We start from the raw sequence: 24,349 nt of genomic DNA, 5'->3' as shown, positions 1-24,349 counted from the left end.
CACCTCCTGGCCGCTGTGGAAGCTCCGCCATGCTCGATGGCCAGTCCAGCTACGTTAAACTGTTAATCTTTCGCCGAAAAACTGTTTTCTGCGGTGCCTCTTTCGTGCTTGGCTCTCCTACCTTTGCTAACGTGATGCTCATAGTGCAGAAGCCGATGCTGCATTCACTTACACTCGGATATGTGAGCTTCACTGTGAAAACATAATCGTACATTTGATATTTCATTGGATTTTATTGTTTTGGCTTCGGGGTGGCACCTGGGGTGGCCAGTCTGGTTGGGGGGGGGCACCCCGCTGGACACGCCACAGAATGGAGGAGGATTTGACGCTTGATAGAGCTTTGGAAATTGCTAGGCATACAGGGGCTGCAATAGCTGATGCAAAGGCCATTGCTGTTGGTGAAACAAAGCCTGTTGCCACTGTTCAAGTACAAAAGAAGATGCGCAAGCCAAAATACAAAGCAGCTAAGAAAACGGATACAGCTCCAACGTGCTACCGTTGTGGTTCAGCTGATCACAAAGCCAATGATAAATCCTGCCCCGCAACAGACTGCAAATGTAATACGTGTGGGAAAATTGGACATTTTTCGAGAGTGTGCACATCTTCCCATAAGCCTGTTAATGAAGTGACTGTGCCTGAAATGTGTGTTTTAACTGTTGACAATTGTGTCAGTAGTGATCCAGCTAAACTGACGTGCACTGTTACTGTCACTGTACCAAATACTGCACAGGCATGTACTGTTAAGCTACTAGTAGACACAGGGTCTGGTGTTTCCATACTGCCTGAACATGTTTACAGCACAAACTTTGGCTCAGTTAAGTTAAGTAATCCAGCTGTTCAGCTTATTACATACTCAAAAGAGAAACTGGATGTATTAGGATGTCTTAGAGCTGACATTACTTACAATGGCAAGAGTGCCTCCCCAGATCTCTACATTGTGAGAACAGGAACACCCATACTGGGCATGGACTTGGTGACTGCCCTCCAGCTACACATAAAAGGGGGACAATTAGTCCTTGAGAGTCCCAAGGTCTGTGCTACACTTCAGCAAACCTCTGCTCTGCCCACTCACTGCAAACAGGAATGTGAGTCTCCAGCTGCATTCGGATGTGCAAAGGACTTTGTACATAAAGTGAAGGTGCGACCTGAAGTGAAGCCAATACAGCAGAAACTTCAACGCTTACCCTTGTCAGTCCGCAAGGCTGTTTCCGCAGAACTCAAGAACCTTGAGGAACATGGCATCATAGAGAAAATTGATGCATCTGAATGGGTCTACCCGATTGTAGTCACTAGAAGGAAGACTGGTGGCGTACGCATGTGCGTTGATTTGAGAGAACCTAACAAAGTGGTGGTCGTTGATAGTCATCCCTTGCCACTTGTAAGGAGTAAATATTTAAACAAGACATTCTTCAGGCGAAATAAAGACACTCAAGACAGTTTAGATGGTAACAACGTGCGCACGCTGGGTGAGCGCTGCTGTCTCAGGCTCACAACCAGCGTATGCGGCAGTTCTTTATTTATAGCGTTTCAGAGTATGTGTGTGTGTGTGTGTATGATCTCAGAGTGTGTGTGTGTGATTCTGAAGAATGGGCCCCTCTTGCTATTTGGGAGTGTATAGATAAGAACGTCCTGCTCTCCCCTTCCTGGGAGTGAAACGGCTCGTAGAGAGCCAGGTACAGAGGAGATGCGCTGGGTAAATCATATCTGAGAACACTATGCTTTTTACTTCAGCTTCACTTCAGTGAAGCAGTAAAATACGATTAAATGGAAAGAATAAATGGGTAAACAACTATTAACACTAAAATTAAAGATAAACTTTCAATAACATATGAATAGAAGTGGGAAATCTCTTAACACCACTGATAGAGGACATACTGTCTGAGCTGCGTGGGGCTGTCATGTTCTCCACCCTGGATCTTAAATCCGCCTACCATCAGCTGAAACTACATGAAGAGAGTAGAGGGCTCACTGCTTTCATTACACATGAAGGACTGTACCAGTACTGCAGAGTCCCCTACAGGTTGAGTTCAGCGCCTGCAGTGTTCCAAAAGATGATGACACAAATCCTACGTGGCCAGAAAGGGGTGCAATGCTATCTTGATGATGTCATCATATACGGAACTTCAGAAGCTGAACATGAGGCCAACCTGCGTGCTGTGTTACACAGAATCAACAATGCAGGACTGAAACTCAATGTTGACAAATGTCAACCCCGTCAAACTACTCTGAGCTTTCTGGGTCAAAAGATCGGTCCAGAAGGTCTGCTGCCAGATGACTCTCATGTCACTGCTATCCTGCATGCTCCGCCCCTACTGATCCTGCAACCCCGCGCTCATTTCTTGGCATGAGTGCATGGTACAGCAAGTTTGTGCCAAATTACGCGACTGTTGTTGAACCTATGAGAGCTCTTCTGCGTAAAGACTGTTCATTCCACTGGAACAACGCAGCTCAAGTAGCGTTTGATCAAGTCAAGCGGTTAATTGTGCACAGCCCTGCTCTGGTGATGTTCGACCCCAGTAAGCCAACCATAGTCTCGACAGATGCCTCAGACTACGGCGTGGGTGCTGTTTTGACTCAACTTGACAGTAATGATGCAGAACAGACTGTTGCATTTGCATCTCGCAGCCTGTCTGATGCAGAGAGAAAATACTCAATCGTTGAGAAGGAAGCCCTAGCTTGCGTCTGGGCTGCTGAAAAATGGCGCACATGGCTCTGGGGCAGAAATTTCCTCCTACGAACAGATCACCAAGCACTTACAACACTGCTGACTACTTAGGGCAATAACAGAGCTGGTCTACGCATAGCCAGATGGTCAGCTCGCCTGTTGGAGTTTGACTATGAAGTGGAATATAGAACTGGGTCATTGAACCATGTTGCTGACTGTCTTTCTAGGCTCCCACTTCCCGAGACAGACATGGCATGTGCAGAGGATGTGGAGTCAGTTGCAACCATCCTCACTGATCTGAGTGCTGTGTCTGAGGATGACTTCCAGTCAGAGTGCAAAGCCTGTCCAGTGTTCACAAAGCTCCGTGTGCAGATACAGAAAGGCTGGCCTGCAAGGAAGACATCACTGGAACCTGACTTACAGCTGTACTTCCCAATCCGCCATGAACTTGCGGTCATGAACGAGTGCATCGTCAGAGGTACACACTGAAAAAACTCACTGATATAGCTCATGAAACTCACCAAGGCATTGTACGTACCAAACAACGCCTGAGGGAATTGTACTGGTGGCCCAAAATGGATTGTCACATAGAGACAATGATAAAGAACTGTGCAACATGCAGACAGAATGACAAGTCCACTGTCACCCATGATGCTCCACTTCAACCCATTCCTTTACCAGCTGCTGCTTGGGAAAAGGTGTCTGTGGACATCATAGGTCCTTTTGAAATACTCCCTTCTGACTGTAGATTTGCCATCACATTGGTAGACTACTTTAGTAAGTGGCCTGAAGTAGCTTTTGCTTCCCGAGCTGATGCAGCTACTATCATTCAGTTCCTTTCTGTAGTTTTCTCTCGTGAAGGGAATCCAAAGACATTGATAAGTGACAATGGCTCTCAATTTCTCTCTGCTGAGTTCGCTGACTTCCTCAGAAGCAGGGGAATCCAACACCTGAGATCCTCAGTGTATTACCCAAGAGCTAATGGGGAAGTTGAGAGATTCAATAGATGCGTTAAGGACTGCCTACAGACTGCCTCGATTCAAGGACGAAACCCTGGAAATCGTTCCTGAGAACTTACCTGATGGACTACTGAGCAACCCCTCATTCAACAACTGGAGTTTCCCCTTCAGAACTGCTCCATGGATGACGAATGAGAACAAAGTTACAGGTAATGGATATGCCTGTTCCCAGTGTTGGGACTAACGCGTTATTAAGTAACGCGTTACAGTAACTACGTTATTATTGTGGTAACGAGCACTGTAACTAGTTATTATGCCAAAATCAGGAACGCGTTACTCGTTACTGGGATTTAGATAGGCTCGTTATTCGTTACTTTGTGTGGTGGCTATCGCAGAGCTTCCACAGATTCAGTAACATTAGCAAGTGGTGGAGGCCAGCAGGTGGATGAGGGAAAGTGGAGGCAAGAGGAGAGACCCGAAGCGGCCGCCCGTCCGAGTATCAGGTGAACTGAACTTCAGGTAAGAAGTTATGACCTGCAGTCTATCTGGGTCAGATATAAACCAAGTTTAGGTGGAGTTTATTTTCGTTATGCTGACTTTTTCGTACTGCGTGCTAGCTAGCATGACGGAGTTTCTATACAGCTGTGTGGGTGCTATGTTACTGATGTTGAACTTTATTTTGTTCATACGCTTAATTATTAGAGTTGCCAACCGTGCCCTAAAAACGGAATCGCCTCGTATTCAGAGAAAACATTATCGTTTCGTATTGAGGTGAAAAAGGAACACAGTTTGTCCCGGACTTCAGCTACAATGAAAAAGACACAAAGCTGGAGTTATTCTGTGTTTACGCTGCACAGCTACCTCTTCTTCTCTCATTCTGCCCCTCCTCTCTCCTGTTTCTCCTTCAATCATGAAACTGATCAATGATCAGCTGATCGGCTTTTCTGTCTTGTTTGTTTATCGCCCACTTTGCGCCAGAAAGAGGAAACCAGCGGATGTCGCGTTAAACAAGAGCAGCACGTTTAAGCTTGATCAGCTGTTGTTAGAATTTATTTAATATTAATTTCTAGTATCAGCTGATGTTTGCTGGAGCCACAGTTGTAAAGCTACTGGTCATGATATAGGTTTGGATATGTGGTGAGAGGGAAACATGAAGATGAAACCAGGAGATGTCCTTACTGAATCATCAGAGCTGAACAGGTGATGGAGAAACAGGTTTACCTTTTAGGTGACATGAATGAGTTGAAGTTATGAACTATTTCTGAGAGACAAATAACACCAGGATCCTTTTCTAAGTAGCTGACAGCTGGTAACTGTGCAGGGGCGGATCTAGCAAAGTGATGCCAGGGGGCCAGGTAGGGCATTAACAGGGAAAAGGGGGGCACAAAGAAATACTCTTCTTTCTTATTCTCATTTAAAATGTCTAGCTTTTAATAAATAATTATCTGAGTCTTACAACAAAGAATTGATAGATTGATACATATATACCATCAAGACAGTGTACATCACTGTCACAACAGCGTTTGTTTTCATTCAAAGGCTTTATGATTTTTCCTATAATGGCGGGCCGGTCTGTAGTGAAAATGCCCGGGTCGATTTTTTTGTCCCAGTCCAGCCCTGGATGCAGCTCATCTGCAGTCTGGTGTTACCTACATCTTCCTATTCAGAAGGCAGAATTTCTGAGTTCTGAGTACAATCAAAAGCACCACGACTGCAGTTTTTGTGTTGGATGTAAAAAGCGCACATGACGCTGTGACGTAGGCTAGAATCATGGCGGCAGTCGATGATGGTCCAGGCATGGGATTTCTCTCGTGGAAGTATGCACATTATTTTTTCCTTTCTATTGGTAGGTGGCACAGTGCACTTTTGGCAAGTAAGCAAGCTAGAAGACTGGCAGTCTGGCTGGGTATCCAGTTACGGAAGCAACACATTAACAAGACAAGTCTGAGTAAAACCAAAGTTACTTTCCTTAGTAACTAGTTACTTTTAAAGTAACGAGTAACTTGAAGTAACTGAGTTACTTTTGATGGAAGTAACTAGTAATGTAACTAAGTTACTAATTTAAAGTAACTTACCCAACACTGCCTGTTCCTCAGACAGAGAGGCATACCATGTGCGAAAAGAGTTAAGAATAAGCAAATGAAAATGAAAGAATACACTGATGCTCATGAACACGCCAAACCGTCCAGCTTTCAGCCTGGTGACAAGGTGCGGGTTAGAAAGCCATGGAAGGTAAAGAAAGGCGAGTTAAAGTTTTCTAAACCAAGGACTGTCATGACAAGGAAAGGACCAAATACTTATTTGCTGGATGATGGAAGGACCTGGAACGCCTCACACTTATCTGCTCTGTCAGAGCTGAACACGGTACTGATTCTGACAAAACAATGGACTGTCATAAACCAGGAACTGATCTAGCATCTAACTCTGAGTCTGATAGTAGGCTTAGGCCCACCAGGATGAGAATCCACCTTGCTGGACCCAAGACTTTGTCATGGGGAAGTGAATGTTACTGAGTAATGTGAAATATGTTAAATGTGTATTAGGTGACATACATCAGAATGATGAAGTCAGGTTCACATAAGAAATCCTTGTTCAAAGGGGAAGATGTTGTGTCCACATACTATTGCATTTGTTCTGTAGATGTTCAGAAGCGCTAGAGGGCGCTAGTGAGTATGTTGTTGTTGTGGCATTTGGGAAGAAGAAAAAAGAAAAATAAAGAAAGGAGTTATCTCCGGTGATCCTCTGTTCCTACCTGCGTGTGTGTGTAATGCCTGCTGAACTAACACCACACAACACAAGCTTAGGCTCTAAGGTACAATTAAAGTCTCCCCCAACAATTATATCACCTTGTAGAGCTGCAATAGAGAGGAATAGGTTGTTGTAAAAGCTGGGGTCATCGATATTAGGGCCATATAAATTAATTAAAATTAAGTCTTTGTTCAGCATGGAGCACTGTATGATGACGAAACCCTGGAAATCGTTCCTGAGAACTTACCTGATGGACTACAGAGCAACCCCTCATTCAACAACTGGAGTTTCCCCTTCAGAACTGCTCCATGGATGACGAATGAGAACAAAGTTACAGGTAATGGATATGCCTGTTCCTCAGACAGAGAGGCATACCATGTGCGAAAGAGTTAAGAATAAGCAAATGAAAATGAAAGAATACACTGATGCTCGCAGACACACCAAACCGTCCAACTTTCAGCCTGGTGACAAGGTACGGGTTAGGAAGCCATGGAAGGTAAAGAAAGGCGAGTTAAAGTTTTCTAAACCAAGGACTGTCATGACAAGGAAAGGACCAAATACTTATTTGCTGGATGATGGAAGGACCTGGAACGCCTCACACTTATCTGCTCTGTCAGAGCTGAACACGGGTACTGATTCTGACACAACAATGGACTGTCATAAACCAGGAACTGATCTAGCATCTAACTCTGAGTCTGATAGTAGGCTTAGGCCCACTAGGATGAGGAATCCACCTTGCTGGACCCAAGACTTTGTCATGGGGAAGTGAATGTTACTGAGTAATGTGAAATATGTTAAATGTGTATTAGGTGACATACATCAGAATGATGAAGTCAGGTTCACATAAGAAATCCTTGTTCAAAGGGGGAAGATGTTGTGTCCACATACTATTGCATTTGTTCTGTAGATGTTCAGAAGCGCTAGAGGGCGCTAGTGAGTATGTTGTTGTTGTGGCATTTGGGAAGAAGAAAAAAAAGAAAAATAAAGAAAGGAATTATCTCCGGTGATCCTCTGTTCCTACCTGCGTGTGTGTGTAATGGCTGCTGAACTAACACACAACACAAGCTTAGGCTCTAAGGTACAATTAAAGTCTCCCCCAACAATTATATCACCTTGAAGAGCTACAATAGAGAGGAATAGGTTGTTGTAAAAGCTGGGGTCATCGATATTAGGGCCATATAAATTAACTAAAATTAAGTCTTTGTTCAGCATGGAGCACTGTATGATGACGAATCTTCCTGTTAGTGTTTGTTTGTTTTTTAATACACATGGGCAATGATTTATGAATGAGTGTTGCCACTCCCCTCGCATGTGTTGAGAAGTGGCTAGAAAAAACCTGACCTGACCATCTCCTCCTTATCAGAGTAATTTCCCTCGCGATTAAGTTTCTTGAATAAAGACTATCTTTGGATGATATTGTTTGAGTCTATTCATTACTCTTTTCAGTTTAATACATTTCCCAAGGCCTCTTACATTCCAGGAGATTAGTTCAAGATTTGAGTAACTACTCATTCAGTTTGTGCCCGTAGTAACCTGAACCTGACTACATCTTGTCTCACCTGTCAGAACTTGCTAATTATTGTTTCAAGAGCACTGCACTTTAAAGACGGTGAACTCTTATGAACAAAAAAAAACAACCCAGTGACCTCCCACCTGTGGAGATCTCAGAACATTCCCTCCCATACTCGTTGCAGCTTTGTTATGCATCAGATCCATCAAAAGGAGCTAAAAATCGTCATATTGTTAATTCAAACTTTCAACCTTAACTCCGACCATATTAACTGAAAGTAGTGGCCACATAATGTTTACAGGAATGAAAATAGTTAAACATAACATGTCTAAGGCCACCTATATCATACCTGTACACCTCGGCCACTGTAAGTCTGAACTGAAATTGTTCATCAGGATTCCACATTTTAGATGCGGTAGTATTCCAGAGTGGACATGAATTTATCCCTTGTTTTGTTTTTTTTTATGAATTCTTCCACCTCTTCTTGTGTGTGGAAGAGGCGCCTGTTGCCAGTGACACTGTTGGGGATTTATTCAAAATTGAAGGAACACTGAACCAGCACGACTACCACAGCATCCTGCGACATGCCATCAGGTTTCCGTTTAGTTGGACCATCATTTATTTTTCAACAGGACAATGACCCTAAGCACATCTCCAGGCTGTCTGTGTAAGGGCTATTTATAATATTTATTATTATTATTGTTATTTATCTATCTACTCAAGATTTTCTCAAGTTTTTTTAGAATAAAATAAAAATAAATAAAAACAAAAATAAATAAAAATATGTAGCAGTTAATAATTTATTTCATTTTCTACTTCACTCCAATTTTGCCCTGTGTGCGATTCAAGGTAGCTTTTTGTTTGTCTGTTGTTTTTCATTGCTTGACTGACTGAGCAGCATTTGGTTTCACTGTGAGAGGGGACAAATAACGATATGCTATCTGTAGAGATGCGGGGAAGCTTTTGAGGAGCTACATGTGTTTTGGTCTTTGGAGTCGGGCTGACTCCTGGTCAATTTGATTGCTGAAGACAGGTCAAAACAACCCTCAGGCTGCTGGTACTCCGACTGTTATCTGCAGGTTTATATATGTGATATTTTTAGGTTATCAGGAAGAAGGAGTGGCTAAGCGGTAGGCTACTATTTAGTCTCCCTTCTCTGTGACTCATTTGCGTCTCAGCTTCTTCAGGCTCATACATTTTTCCTACCAGATGATGTCTCTGCGTTGGGCTCTCAGATTAGGTAGGCAAGTGAACTGCAATCATTCAAAGTGATGTGGATTTTACTTGAATAACTTCTGATAACTTGCTAACAATAATAATAACAGCATTGTGTTTATTATTATTCTTTCAGTTTGGCTTATTTGCGCAGTATCACCTGTTTATGGTAAGTTTAAGGACATTTTTGGTTATTTCTTTTTTCTTTTCTTTTCTTTTTTTACTCATGGTGCTTAACTACTTTGCTCAATATAAAAAATTTAACCAAGGCTTCGACACTATTGTAATATGAAATCATAAAAGAGATTAATATAAGTGTAAAAAATAAACAAGCAAACAAGCAGAAAACAAAACAGGAAAATTACACGGGTGCAGGTTCCAACAACATTTTCAGATCAGGATCCTTTTTCGCTAATGGACCGCCTTCATTTATTAGTAATTTTTCGACCACCCCCACATTGCTATAGATAAAATCTCTAAATAAAATACATACAAATATTTAAATTGAGCTCAGCCTCAAACTTTCCCATAACACAGATGGGGAACATGTGGCTTCAGAATAAGTGCTTTTACGTTTGATAATTTATGTATAGTTTCCCCGTAATAAATTTGATACGAGTTTTTTCATCGTGTTTTGTTGCTACCTTTTCGGAATGAATGATGCAATATTCCTGCACCGGTCATCATTGTTAGCTTTTAGTAAATAGAAGTAATAAAATCTGACAACTCTTCAGCCAGGAAGGCGTGAAGAAAGGTGAAGATATGCGGCAAGAGGCTGTGAGAACAGTATATTTGGCCAATGTGGTCAAGTCTGTATAGTTGAAAAATAATAAAATAGTGAAGGTTTGTTTCTTTGTAGCCAATAAGAGGAATTTCCTGCAGAAGTTAAAAGACAACAAAACCAGAACTTAAAGAGAATCGATACTAATTTATGTGCAGCTAAAACGGTTTAAGAAATATTTTTATGTCAGTGCTGTTTTCATTTGTACAAGAAAGAGCAAAATCTATTATTACAGATTTAATTTGTAAACTAAGTTGAATTTTTGGCAAGAATCGCCTAATAACTGCTTGATAATTTTAAACATGTTTAAACAACAGAAACAAAAACATTTTTCTAGATCTTTTCTTATGGACACTTTGTTTCACCTAAAGTCCAAACTAAGCTGCTGACTGTTTGTTTGACAGGGTTTTCATGTCATGAAAAGCAGGATTTGGAGGGGAAATGAATGGATGTGGCAGCAATCAAAGCGGTAATTTGATCTCAATCACTAATATTACATGTATAACATGTAACTCAAAGCAAGCAAAGAAGTACATCAAATGGAAAAAAATTTCACAGCAGTGAAGAATGGTTTTACACATGTTAAATTTGCTTTATGTTGTGGTGAAGAGCACAAAATAAAAAATGCTTTAAGTGATAAAAGAGCATTTGAACAGGTGTACCAAAGTATCCAGTGAGTGTAATTGATTATTGTAGATAAAAATCTAAAATGCTGTTTTTTTCTCATTTTGATCCTTTTGTTTTGGATTCATAACTATAATATAAATTCATTAAAAGGCCCATACACACGAACATACACAAATCAGAGGACTCACAAGGGCCAAGAATGTAATTAAAGACTTTTTCAAAGCTCTTTTACAGCTTTGATGACTGTCCAAACCACTGACCAAAATGTGCTGGCTTGCTGCGGTGACGAGGCCTACAATCCAGTCAATGAAATATGCTGTGACTCAGCCATCAGGGTGAAACCTGCTGTTAAGAGCAAGTGTTGTGGTAAAGGTGGGTGAGCTGGACATTTTTGCAGCAATAAGTTCAGAGCCAGGAACAATTATGATAAAAAAAAAAAAAATGTTGACATTACACAGAATAAACCATGATTCTGCTGTTTAATATTTTAGAGGTACATTAGGTTTAAGACTTTATAATATGTTTAATTTTCGTAATAATATGTTTGTTTCTTACGCTCTCAGTTTGCAGCAGTTTTTGAGGTTACCTGCCAAACATTTTGGGTTTTTTTTTTAGATTCTTTCAAAGTGGTCCAAACTCTGCACTTCTCAGGAAAACTGCCTGACGTGTGCACAAGCACCTTTGATATTTGTTTGAAAACTCTTGTTGCTGCCACATGTAATCACATGCTTATTTCTTGCTCTTGGTATAAACTACATTAGATTTGAATACATTAAGGCTTCTGCTTTTAATGAACAGTGGATAACATAGTCTATTTAAACCTGATCAGGCTTAGTGAATTGCTTTCTTAGAAATTAATCTACCCGTCCTCCAGAAAATTGGGCTCCAATGGCTTTAATGTAAGAGAATTGATAGTGTCCCTATAATTTTTTCCATAGAGGCCATCAATGAGGATAAGCAGTTGTGCTGTCAAATCAACAAGACGATAACAAGGACTTCAAGTCTATACCAGTGCTGTGGAAGTGAAGAGTATAACACTGAGACTCACTGTTGTGATAGCGAATTACAAATCAAACCACTCGGTATGTCGTGATTCAAAAGTCATTTCCTTCTGTTTTTTCTTTCTCTTTTCTTTATTTAGAAGGGACAGCTTACATTAATGAACATCAGTATTCCAAACATAAAATGTAAACATGACAGATTATAGCAGAACTGATCATTTAGATCTGTGGTCCCAGGACACGTCATATAAAACTTTATAGTAGACAAAAACGTGCAACTATGCAGCACAGATAAACAAAAACAAACATATGACCCATCAGACAGGAGGACAGAATAACTGTGTAGTTTCATTAATAGTTTAATATTATTGTAGGATCTTTATCTTATAATATAAAGCACTTTTGTTGTGATTTGGCTAGATAAAACTGAATTGAATTGAATTTAAGTACTGGAAAGTTTAGGATGTTCCTCTGTTTGCAAATACGCTGAAGTCCACACGTTGTTATGCATTCTTTTTGTTTCTATATTAATAGTTTCCAGCTAAGTGTCTTAAATTGCCACAGTAAAGGTAAATTTCAATTAAAGAAAGTGGTGTTTTTGTAACTAAAAGTGGAATTTTCAAAATCCATAAAAATATTCAGAAATATGAGGGATTAAAAAAATATGATTTAAATTACATGAGTGACTGCTGGGTGAGGCTTTGAATGTTTCTATAAATTATTATTTTATTTATTTTATTTAGTTTCATTCTAAAACGAAAAAAACCCAAATGCAGCATATGCATGCCAGAGCATACTATATATTATTTACGAGGTCAGTGGTCCAGCATATTACTTACTCTTCTGTTATTCTAGTGTCCAAGTTAGGTTTCATAGAGCTTGTTTATTCTGATAACCTCTAAACAATTTCCTGCTGGACCAAAACTGCTCTAAATTTTATTTATCATACCATCCAGGTAATAGTTCCATAACCTCAAGAAGACTGACTGATGACTGTGAACCAGAAAGCAAAATCTGGACTGATCAGGTAATGAACAGCTGAAACACAGTGATACGCTCAAAACATGAAAGATTTAAAATGATAAAACTAAGGGGGTGATATGAGCCATTTCATAAAACAAATGAAAGGAAAAAATCCTCCTGTCCGTGTTCTGTGATTCTTTTTTAAAAATGGCAGCCTAAATATAAAGACAGAGGCTTATTGTTTTGATAGAAAAAGGTTGCTCATAAGACTCACTCAACTAGTACACATATGCAAACAAAAGTAGTTTTTTAATGTACCAGTCTATATTTGTCCCCATTTTTGCATTAGAATACGAACTATAATGTTGAAAGACCCAAAGACAGAAAACAGTAAGTGTAATGTTCAGAGATGAGTAAGTGATGTTCGAAAACACTCAAAGTGACTAAATTGTTCTTCATTGCATGGTTGAACTGGGCAGCACTACTGTGGGCCTAAAGTTTTCAGACCTGAGAAAGAGATCTGCTGCAGTGGACACAGGTAATTTTGAGTACATGTCAGAAATCATGAAAGCACTGATTTCTTACTTTGATCATTTCGGACTCTTGTCATGTATGAATTCGGTCTGCTTTTTGAAAACTAGGTATTTAGAATGTAGATTTTATCATTATTAACAGCAGCAATATCACCACTTGTAATAATGATTATTTATCCTATTTAAAATAAGACTTAACTTTCTCTGCTCAGATATAACAAAGCAGGAAATGATCACTGCTGTGGGGTGAAAGCCTACAACATTACAGACCCAAAGATGAAGTGCTGTGCAGGAACACTGCACCGTCTCACAGCTGCAACTGCAAATGGCGAGTGCTGTGGATCCATTCTGTACACAGAGGTATTTGTTTTAAATTATTAGCAGTACTTCTAATTGATTAGGTTACTGCTTCTAAAAAGCAGTATTCTAATCAACACATCTGACGCGCAGAATGGACAAACTACCCTAAATGCGTTGACAGAGATATTTCAGGGATTTTGATTCATTCTGCGCTCTAGATGGATTAATTGCTTTACAAATTTTAATTGCGTTAATTGTGATGACGGCGTTAACGTTGATAGCCCTAGTTTGTTCGTTTGTTTTTATTTATTTATTTTTATTTTGCGAGCTGGTTATTAGGTGCCGCTCGAGCCAGCCAGAGAATCCCCGCCGTCCCGCCCTCTCTTCCCTGTGCAGCAAGCAGCAGGCGCACCTTATAAATTGAGGCCGCCCTTACTCCTCACAAATGGGCTATAGAAAACCATTCGGTGCATATGTAATCCCCAAAATGCGCTGGCATGATGTTGGGGCAGCATGGGTGCAAGCAACTTTTTTTTTTTTTGCCGATGCCCTGACGCCGCCCTGGGCCACTGCCCATGTCGCTCATATCAAAACCGCTGCTGATCCTCACTCACATTGTGGTCTGAGCAGACCCTTTCTCCTGTGTAGTTACCAAAATCCAGTAAGATTACTGGACTTTTAGTCTCCAGTTGACTGAACATGACTGACATGCTGGATGCAGAGATTATTCATACTGCTTATAAAATATGTAAAACTCTATCCAGGGTGTTTGCTGCCTGAGTGAGGATAAAGAGGTGTTCTACTCTGCAAAGACAGATTTCAGATGTTGTGGACATCTCTACTACAACACCTCTCTGTGGTCATGCTGTGCAGGGAAACTGAGACCTCGGAAATCAGGGTGTTCCACAGTAAGTACATTTTCTTTTCTAGTATTAAATTACTTTTCTATATGATGGCATCAGAATGTGCGTAAAAATTTTCTTTTTCAGACTCCACAATTTTGTCCTTGAACAAACTGAATCAAACACAACTTTGCAAACCAAGTAAGACATCATTTGAATAATTCCATAGACACTTCATTAAGAAAAATGTTTATTATTAAATGGGAGTTTGGTTACTCAGTGTATTTGTTTATCCATCTATTTAGTAAAGATTGGGACTGTGGAAAGTGTATCTCAGCACAGCATCGTGTTCAGCAGTTTGCTGGAAATCAATGGGCAAATTGCTTCTTTGAAACCTCTGGACTGGCATTATTCCTGGAACAAACCTTATTTACCTGAACTAACTCCTGGGAAGACTTATTTCTTCAACGATAATAATGTCTTCATTGATTTCAATCATGACTCTCTTCTTCAGTCGATCCGTTTCATTATTTCCAAATGTTAGTCCTGTCCTGGTTAATCTGCTCCAGTGTGCAATATGAAATTAGTTCCCAGAGAGTGACAAAAGCTTCAGTAGTAAAATATGTACTTTGTGCAGTCAAAGTCATGCAATAAGATGGTGCACTAAATAGTGTGTTGTCTGCGTTCTCATAGTGAGTTCTCATAAAAGCTCTTTACAGTTTTGTTCTCCAGATTTTTTTTCTTTCAAATTTGTATTATGTAACAAAAAAACATAAAAACTGCAGTTGTTTGGGCAGATGCGATTTGTTGCTAATTTGCTCTACTATCAGCAATAAAAGCTAAATTTGCAGGTGCCCTATGATGTCTGCATATTTATCTTTAACTGTGTTTATATTGTTTACTTCTCAAGTTTTACTCAATAGCTAATTTTTCCCTGAGGTCTTTGAACTGTTCTGTATTACTATATATTCAAATGTATACAAAAATCAGTTATCATCATCATCATAAATGTATTCATATTTTATCCAGTGAATAAATTTTAAAAGAATATCAGTGGCCATGTTTTTTTTATGATGCAGTTTTTTTATTTATGGTACAACTGGTTTTGTTGGTAATCATTGTTACGTCCCCAGGAAGAGGTCTAAGGGTGTGAGTGTGGGGACACCAGCATATCACAGCTTTATTTTTGTCAGCAAAGATATTTATGACATTTATGAATTCATGCTTTAATATTAAAATGGCTTTAATTTGCTTATGAGGCACTTTTCATTGGTTAGTCACCCGGCTCATGACAACAGCACCCTGGTGTGATATGGGCGTGTTTCTTTTCAGCCTCCTTTGTTGGGGCTGCGTTTGCTCAAACCATTTGCATTGTTTTTATTAGTTAAAGGAAACATATATATGTATTGCTTTTCTAAGGAGATGCATTTTAAAATGATTTTCCTGAGAAAAGCTCCCTGAGGTTTACTTGTCTCATTAATTGTCTCAGTACTTGGGGCCGAGAATCAGAGAGGAAGAAGACAAAAGGTGTGTGTGGGAACACGTTATTGTATTGTTCAGGGTTTTTTTAAAAAGATGAAAGTCCTCTGGCTACTTCATTATTAATTTAAAGACAGATACTTTAAAGCTTTTAATGAAACCATTTTGTGATGATTACTTTTTTTCCTCCAGTAAGCAACACTATTCTCCATTTAGAACTATCCTGTGTGCACATACCCACATTCTTGCATGATGTGTAAGTACTGTAGAAGGGGGGGGGGGCGGAGGGAGTTATCGTCAAAGCAGCTTCACAAGTTTGTGGCCAGAAATCTTAAGATTCAGGCATGAGTAATACAGGAATGCTAAAACAAAAATGCAGCTGTTTGCACACTAACTATATGGAGGTAAAACAAAAGAAAACCTCAGCATGCAGACATAACAGTAACATAACTCCCACAGGAGTCTTCTGTCAAAATGTATTTATGATGTACATACTTATAAATTTTCCCTCTGCGGCTCAATGGTGTCTTTGGATCTCATAGTGCATTAGGGTACATGAATCCTGCACTGCCATAAATAATGACATAGTCACATTTATATCAAATGATTCAGGATTATAGTGAAGTTGTATTTAATCAAAATAGTCATGGTCTTGTATTTCTGTTGTATTAAAAAAAAAAATCAAACCCGACAGCAGCCTGAAATGTAAGAAATGGAAATATGTCACTGTGTGTGACGTTTTATAATTGACAAAACCTGCAGAAATACTCATGGTCCTTTACACTGCTCATACACAGTTTTAAGACATTAACTACAACATAGGTTGAGTTAGCTAAGAAAAACATTATCACTAAACATATCCCAGCTCATACATACAGGTAATTTCAGTCATTTAAAATTCCCACCTGGCCACCTCTGATTATTTATAAAGTCATAGAAAATGTATGTGTTATAAGCTCCCAAAAACTGACCTGGCACTTTTAAGCAGCTTTGTGGAATTTTTGTGGAAAAAGAAAAGTCCATGGTCACAGCAAAGAAGAGAATAATATCTGAGGATCTGCTTTTCCTCCTTTCAGCCCTTCTTGCATGTATCACCTCCCTTGTATCTGCTGCATTTGTTCGCACGCCCACTTTCCTTATTCATGTTGAGACAATGATTAATGCACGGATATGTTTCAGAGAGTGTCTCTTGTTTGTTTCTGGTGTGTTTCTAGAAAAAATGCAGGCAACGTGGTAAATTCAGGTTTATTTATATGCATCAGGAGACACCAGATCACCAACAAGAATTGCCAATAGATAAGATAAGATAAGATAAGATAAGATAAGATAAGATAAGATAAGATAAGGTAAACCTTTATTAGTCTCACAAGAGGATAATTTTGGTTAGAGTACAAGAGCAGCAAAAATTAAGCTAAGAAAATGTGAAAATGACGACCCGACAACAGCGTTTGCAGTTGCACGCAGTTTTATTGGCTCTGGTTTTTCACTGGGCAACTTTCCAGCTGCCCTGCTTGTAGCACACACAACCACACATCTCAGGTCCCGGAAAACACTAAGGGCATCTTGATCATAGGCTTCCCTGACACCGCACCCTGAACCCACTGCTCCACCCCTCCCCTGCAGCTGAGTGTGACCATATTTTAAAGGCCTATGCTTTAAGATATATGCTTTAAGTGAACATGTGACACTTCCAGTTTTGATCCTTCGATTGTCAGTCTGGTTTTGCTGGGACTTGCAATCAGACTTGCGCTGATGTATTGCATCCAGACTGATGCAATACATCAGTGTCCCCTAAACAAAGGTGTGCGTACAAAACGCAGACGTGTATCACGGTGTGTGGCAAGCAGATATCTACGAATGACGAGCTATCAAGCTCATTGTAAGCTGATTGCTCATATAACAAAGTTCTGACAAGTCAAGTTTTGTTTTGTTTTTGTTTTTGTTTTTGTTTGTTTGTTTGTTTGTTTTTAGAAGAAAAGCAAATTCCTCAAGATGGAGCTAAATGCTGCAAAATGCGTCACACGATGAAGAGTCGCAGGTCAGTCAAGATCACCTATGATCAAGATGCAATCATGTAGCACTTCCAGAAGTTTTAAAACCAGTGGAGGTTCTTCTTTTACTTTCTTTCTTTCTTTTTAAACACAAGCTCACTGATCCTGCCTCCTTGACTCTTTATTATCAACGGGTTATTTTTAAAAGCTGTCACGAGGGAGGCGTGGTCTTAAAAGTATTTAAGCAACTATGTTTGCCGCTTCTTCTGCATCTCAGTGTCAGATGACCAAAAGGCTTCAGATGATTCCGTTTTGGCCTCTCGGATTTGGTAGGCGAATTTCCCACCTTTACTGAAATAGATTTTGAATAATTTTAACAATTTATTTTTCTTAACTTTACAATAATCCTTCTTTCAGTTTGTTTAATTATTGGCTTCAGCGCTGCATATGGTAAGTAGATTTTATTTTCATTTATTTATTTAATGAGCTCAGAGTAAATTTTCAATATGCTCACTTGTTCCAAACAACTGATATTTTGTTGTGAGCTTGTGTGGAAAAGTGGAAATAAGGAGAAAATGGAGGAAAAACAAATATATACAGTACCATGTATCATGTAAAATGTCAATCATATCCTACTTATTAAATTAAAACATTATTATTTTAAAAATAAATGCTCTTTGTTTATGTATAAACCCTATTTAATCTATTTGAAATATTAATATAACTAAATCCGATTAAGCCGTGAGTGGATGCTTAGAGGGGGGGTCTTTTTTTTCCATGAAAGAATTTCATGAAAGTACACAGAAAATTATTATTACTGTTTTTTTTGTTTGTTGTTTTTTTTTTTTTCACTTTCAGCTGTGTTTGCAAACCTTTGTCGGGAATTTGCACTGCGTGTGTTTCGTCATAAGATAATAAGTTACAGGGCGTTATTGAAAAGTGAGAGGTAATTGATTTGGCAGCGACACTTATGGGTGTATGCGGTACACTGATACTGTACTCGTCTCTAAAGAAGAACTGGAGGGCGTTTTGTGTTTCACCTATTAAAGTCTGAATAATGAAATTTGCCAGAAAACGCTGTCGTGCTATTTGAGCTATGTAAGTTATGTATATTCGTTTAGAACACCTGCCTACATATTAACACGTTTTAGCTTGTTAATGCCATGACTCACAGCTTTGACTTTGCGCTTGTTGGCAGAGCCTGCAGCTGGAGCAAATGCAGCCTCAAAAACCACTGTTCCCGGTAAGTCTCACTAATTGTGTGTAACTAAATAGAGACTTGAGGAAGAATCTAATTCTCAATATGCATCATCCACATATGATAATGGGGACCCAACCATCCAGGGTGTAGATACATGTATCTATATCTAATACTTTGCATTAAGAATATTATCAGGGTTCCTGGGTCGTTGACCCAGTGCTTTCAGTTTTGTCACGTGTAGTTTATGTTGCCACATCGATGTTCTCACTTCCTGTTTTCCTGCGTCAGCTCGTCTCTTGTGACGTTAGCCAGATTATGTTCAGCTGCGTACTCACCGGGCTCTCATTATCATCCTCATCAGTCTGTGTATTTAAGTCCTCTGTTTGTTCACCGTCGTGTCATTGATGTTATGTGGTCTTTTCCGCCTGCGTTCAGTCTCTCAGCCAGTCAGTCCTTTCGTTCCTGCCCTGTTCATCCACTCTTCATAATAAACCATCTTCAGTTCTTCACTATCCACGAGTCCTGCGTTTGGGTCACTTCCTCGCCTCCACAACACAAATCCTGACAAATATAAGGGGGAAGTGGGAAAAGTCTTATACACATTATCCTCCATTACTTATTGTTATTGTTATTATTATTATTTTTAATATGTATAACATGCAATAATTGCTGAAAAAATCAATTATATGATCAACAACATAGAGCGCTGATGAACACTGAGGTCTAGCAGGACAAGCACTGAGATGAGTCCATTGTCAGAAACCATGAAACGATCATTTGTAACCTTCAATGATTGACTAAATCATCCAGGTAAGGAGTCTCAGACTCAAGTCTCAGGCTCAGACTGAAGAAGTCATTTGGATGAGTAGCGAAAAACGTTTCTCTCACTGATAAATGTCACGTCCAGATGAACTGAATCAACTTTCTGGGACTTCACTAGTGTGTTTCTGCACTGTGATGATTGCTGAAAGCGCCTTGAGGCCGACGTTGTTGTGATTTGGCACTATATATTTATATAAACCTATAAAATATTCATCTGCAGATGATCAGTCAGCTGTTTATAGCTACTCCTTGGAGATTGGCTTATAATAAGACAGCTGGGTCGTATTTTTAAATACTGTTTTAAGTAATAAAGATTGGCTGATCATATTTAAGTTTTAAGCATTAATTAATGATAGTACTTCGTTTTCCAAGCGCACTTAGAAACTCCGACACGGAGCCATGGTGCCATGCTGCAAACAGGCATTTCTGCATCTCTGCCATTCAAAAACACTTTGTGTATAGTTTATTTTATATAATATTGTGTTAGGAAGCACTGCGTTTAGGTCGCAGTCTCCCCTGGAGGCGTGGGTTCAAATCCCACTTCTGACACCACTGTTACGCAGAGAGTGCTATGAAACCCACAGGCATCACTCTCACCTGACTGAACAGAGAGCAACCTTAGTTTATTGGCCAATCTTTTACAAACACAGCAACTTCCATCCACCTCTCTCCCACATCCAGCAGTCCACTTTTATATACTCTCAGACCACGCTTTCTCAATTCAAACTGGCCTATGACAGAATCCTTCCAGAGAGGAGGAAAGAAAAACAAATAAGATTAGTTTTCACAAATAATCCTAAAATTATCAGTCACTTGTCAAAATTAAGCAGACATGTCATATATACATACACAATTTAAAGGTCATTTCAAATTACTTTAAATTTCTGCAAATGGTTGACCAATCAAACACCTACGCTAGCTCACATTTTATAATAGAGCTAAAAAAAAAAAAAAAGCCGCCTTTTTTATTTTCGGGCTTCCTCTTTATCGGAAAGAAAAGGTAGCTGCCACAGAGGTTTGACCTGGTAACTTACACCAAAATTTGGCTTCCATCTTGGTGAATAGGGATTTAGTGCTGCCTAGCATATTGAATACTGAAATGTAAATTTTCTTTTTCAAGAAAGCAATTGTGAAAGGTGTTGGTTAATCAAGAAGCAGCTCGCTGACAGACAACAGGAAGTGATAGAAAACGCCTCAGGGCTCATGTCAGAGCGCCAACAGACACATTGAACCTGCGTGTCTGCATATCTTGGTTCTAACAAGTTTTGATTTCAGTTTCTGAAATAATCAGAACAGACTCTCCAGCATCAACAACCATTCCATGTTCAAAGTCACTTCAATGTCAACTGTCAGTAGGTTTTTTAAGCATGTCTACATGTCTAAATGCACTGAGTTGCTACGTTTTAATTAGGTTATTGGATATATGCATTAAAAAGCAACTGAACAAGTATACTTAATGAAATGGATAGTGAGTGTATATGTACTGCTGTTAAAATACAGTTATGGCTTCTTTTTCTTATTTTTGCAAAAACTGATCATCTTCCTCTATCTCACCCTATCTCTAGTATCATCTTTTATCACATCCACCCTCTGCATGTCCTCCTTCACTACATCCACAAATCTAATCTGGGATTTTTCCTCTTGCCCAGGGCTCTAGGGTGCGACCAATTTGGTCGCAAATGCGACCAAATTTTTCAGTGGTGCGACTAAAAAAAATATTTGGTCGCACTGTTCGGGTAAAAAATAAAAAAAAAATCTCTGCAACTCTCCGTGTGGTCAACAACAGACATACATTATGCCCCTATCGTGGACTAAACCAATCAGAGCTAGTCAGGGGCGGGACCTCTCTGATTGGCCGTGGTCCAGTTGAAAGTGCAGGTGGAAGAGGGGGGGGGGTGAGTAGCTTGAATAAAGCGATATCAATTCATTAACAGATTCCACACAAAGACGTAAACACAGAGCGACCCGACGCACCAGAATCAGCTTTGTCTTCCTCGGCTTTCTCACCCGAAGGCCCGAACACGGAAACGCTGTCGGAGCTCACCGAGCCCACCGTCCGCGCTGTGTTTACATCTTTTTGCGCTGATTCTGAGCTGCAGGTTTTGTCTCTCCAACCAAAATTCACCAAGCCAGCAGCAAAAGAAGCAGCAAACTACGCTTCACATTTGATCAATGTCGTCATGAATTCCCTCTGAGTTTTGCTGTTTTGCTTCCACCACGATAAAATCACACTTCATGCACAGCTCCCTCTCTCCCTCTCTCTCTCTCTCTCTCTGTACTTCAAGAACAGTTTCCCGTCTCAAATCTCTGTTTTCTGCATTATTCATTCGCTTATTACCCACCAGTCTACCGTTGTTTACAGCGCTGTCGGCCGCTGTCTTTTTCTTTTCTTTTTCCACTTAAATGACCTCGGACAAGAAAGCCTAATTTCTGCTGTTCAATACTGAAGAAATTTAAACTTCTTAAAATTGTGCAAAATTACAGAATATTGCAGAATATTTTAAGGTTATCTGCTATAAAAAGTCAGGTCAGAAAAATCTCCTTCATGTTTTTCTGTGTTTTATTCTCAGTTACTTTGACACAAAGGCATCTGCTGTGATGTTCACAATTCTGATGAAGTCTCACATGTATCAGTACTGATAAATGATCAGAATTATAATATTTCTGACTGTCTGAGGAAAATTGAATCGAATGGATTATAGAAATCAGCGATGATACCCAGCCCTAGTGAGCAGCCTAGGCCTGACAGAAGTGGATGTAGCTGTAATAAGAAAAGAACTATTGATAACTTTTCTGTTAAGTTAAGGCCTGATCCGTCTGAAATTCATAGCCAGCTCTAACACGGTGCCATCAATCTTTGAATGCTGAAGAAGCACAGTGTATACAGAAAACACATTATATGCTGCAATAAATGCACTGCCCAAGTGTCCCCTCTCCCCACTGCCTTTCAGCAGCATGCAACAGCAAACAGGTCGTCAGAGGAGCCAAGATGATGATTAAGTTTAACATTTTCTACAATATTGACAAAGTATTTTAAGCACAAGATTGTTAGTTAATAATTTAGAAATGAATATTGTCTGTATGGACTGCAACTCCGCCCCAAAAAAGTGCACATGTAAAACTGCGGTGTTAAGTGATGCGGTTGAAAAATTTGAGTCGCCTAACTTTTGTGCCGGTGCTGTGCGCCCATGGCAAAAAGTTAGTCTAGAGCCTGCTCTTGCCTGACAGCTTCATATTCAACATCCTTTATCCTTTGTCCAATATATCCTGCATTCTGTTCTTCACCTCCACCTCCTTTATGCACTGTCTGTTCTTTTTGATGTAAACTTGTTTACCTTCACCACCTCTACTCTTATGTTATGATGTTATGTATGTGCAATAGAAATGAGTGACAGGGATAATATCCTGGGTTTTGTTACCTGTGCTTTTCAGAAAAGATTGCAATGGAATACAATATGACATCCAAGAGGCTGCTTGCTGTGAAAACAAACTTCATCCAGGTTCAAACCTGTTTTGTTGTGGAAAGGAGCCTTACAATCCTGGTACAGCCACTTGTTGTAAAGTTCAACATGGAAAGATCCTCACAGGTAATGAATTTGTGAATTAGCTGACTAAAACCAATATTAAATTAAATGTTGACTTTGTAAATGTGAAAGAAACAGAGTGCCTGAATGTAAAGAAGCAGCTTCAGTGTTTTACTGTTTTGTTGTCTTCATTTATGTGTCGGGAATCAGAGCGGTCTCTTTAAACTCCTGTTTTGGTAGATGCAGTTTGGAGAGAAGTTAAATTGCACTGTTTGAGAATAAAAGGTTAATATTAATACTTTACAAATTAAACTTGCAGATGATTGTATAGATTTCCTACTTTGGTTTGAAAAGCTACATTACTTTTACCTCCCTTACCCAATCAGCAATGACTATGATTTAACTTGAAGCATTTATATTGTGCTTTATAAGACTAGAAATATCCAAATATAGAAGATTACAACCACATCTGAATTTTAAGAGTCTGCCAAAAAATATTTATCATTGATTGATCCATCTGCTCGCACTTAGTGTTGGATGTTTCAATTTATTCATTGGGTTAGGGTTAGGCAGAAGAAGTTTATTTTGGTGTTTTTATTAACTCAATCTTGCATTCTTCCATTTCTTTCTTATAATGGTTGCAGTACATGGAGAAATACAACAAAAGATTAAAGATTTATTGGTTTTCCCTCACAGTTTTCATCCAGCCCATAATTTATTCCAAACAAGAGGATTTTCTGCTCAAATATAATATAAAACCTACCGGGATACTTTTATGACTCAACTTTTGCTTCTCTCTATACTTCTGAACTTCCTTGCAGTGATTTCATTACCATATACCACTCGCCATAACAAATTTTCTGTTGTTTACACACTAAGCTATCTTGTTTTACAGCCAGTGTTACTCAGGGTCTGAGTGAAAATGTGTCCGATTGCTGTGACCTGAAGGCCTACAACCCAGTCAATGAAATATGTTGTCAATCAACCATCATATCAAAACCTGGACCAATGGCTGAATGCTGTGTTAAAGGTGAGCAGACACACAGTTGGAAAAGAAGACTAAATTACATCTTCATTACAAATCATTACTGTCAGTGAAATATTATTAATTAAATGCAGAAACATTATTGTTTTTCACTAGAACAAATTTACAATTCTGTGAAATGTACTCCATTCAATCATTTTGAG

General features: G+C 39.4%; 2 protein-coding genes across 2 annotated transcripts in view; one reads left to right on the top strand and one right to left on the bottom strand.

Annotated features, from left to right (window-relative positions):
- LOC116318444 (galaxin-2-like) overlaps window positions 1–15,184 on the top strand; it is a 116,062-nt gene extending 100,878 nt beyond the window's left edge. Inside the window, exons 10-11 of the mRNA XM_039598177.1 lie at window positions 14,292–14,345; window positions 14,450–15,184. Coding sequence (XP_039454111.1) covers window positions 14,292–14,345; window positions 14,450–14,688 — 293 coding nt within the window. The 3' untranslated portion in view covers window positions 14,689–15,184. The remainder of the gene's footprint in view (window positions 1–14,291; window positions 14,346–14,449) is intronic.
- LOC120432856 overlaps window positions 1–24,349 on the bottom strand; it is a 520,225-nt gene that overhangs the window by 383,244 nt on the left and 112,632 nt on the right. The gene's annotated exons all lie outside the window — the stretch shown is intronic.

The sequence above is a fragment of the Oreochromis aureus genome, linkage group 14 (assembly GCF_013358895.1).
Source record: "Oreochromis aureus strain Israel breed Guangdong linkage group 14, ZZ_aureus, whole genome shotgun sequence".
Taxonomy (NCBI): domain Eukaryota; kingdom Metazoa; phylum Chordata; class Actinopteri; order Cichliformes; family Cichlidae; genus Oreochromis; species Oreochromis aureus.
Note: the sequence above shows the minus strand (reverse complement) of the source record. Positions and strands in the feature narration are given on the sequence as shown.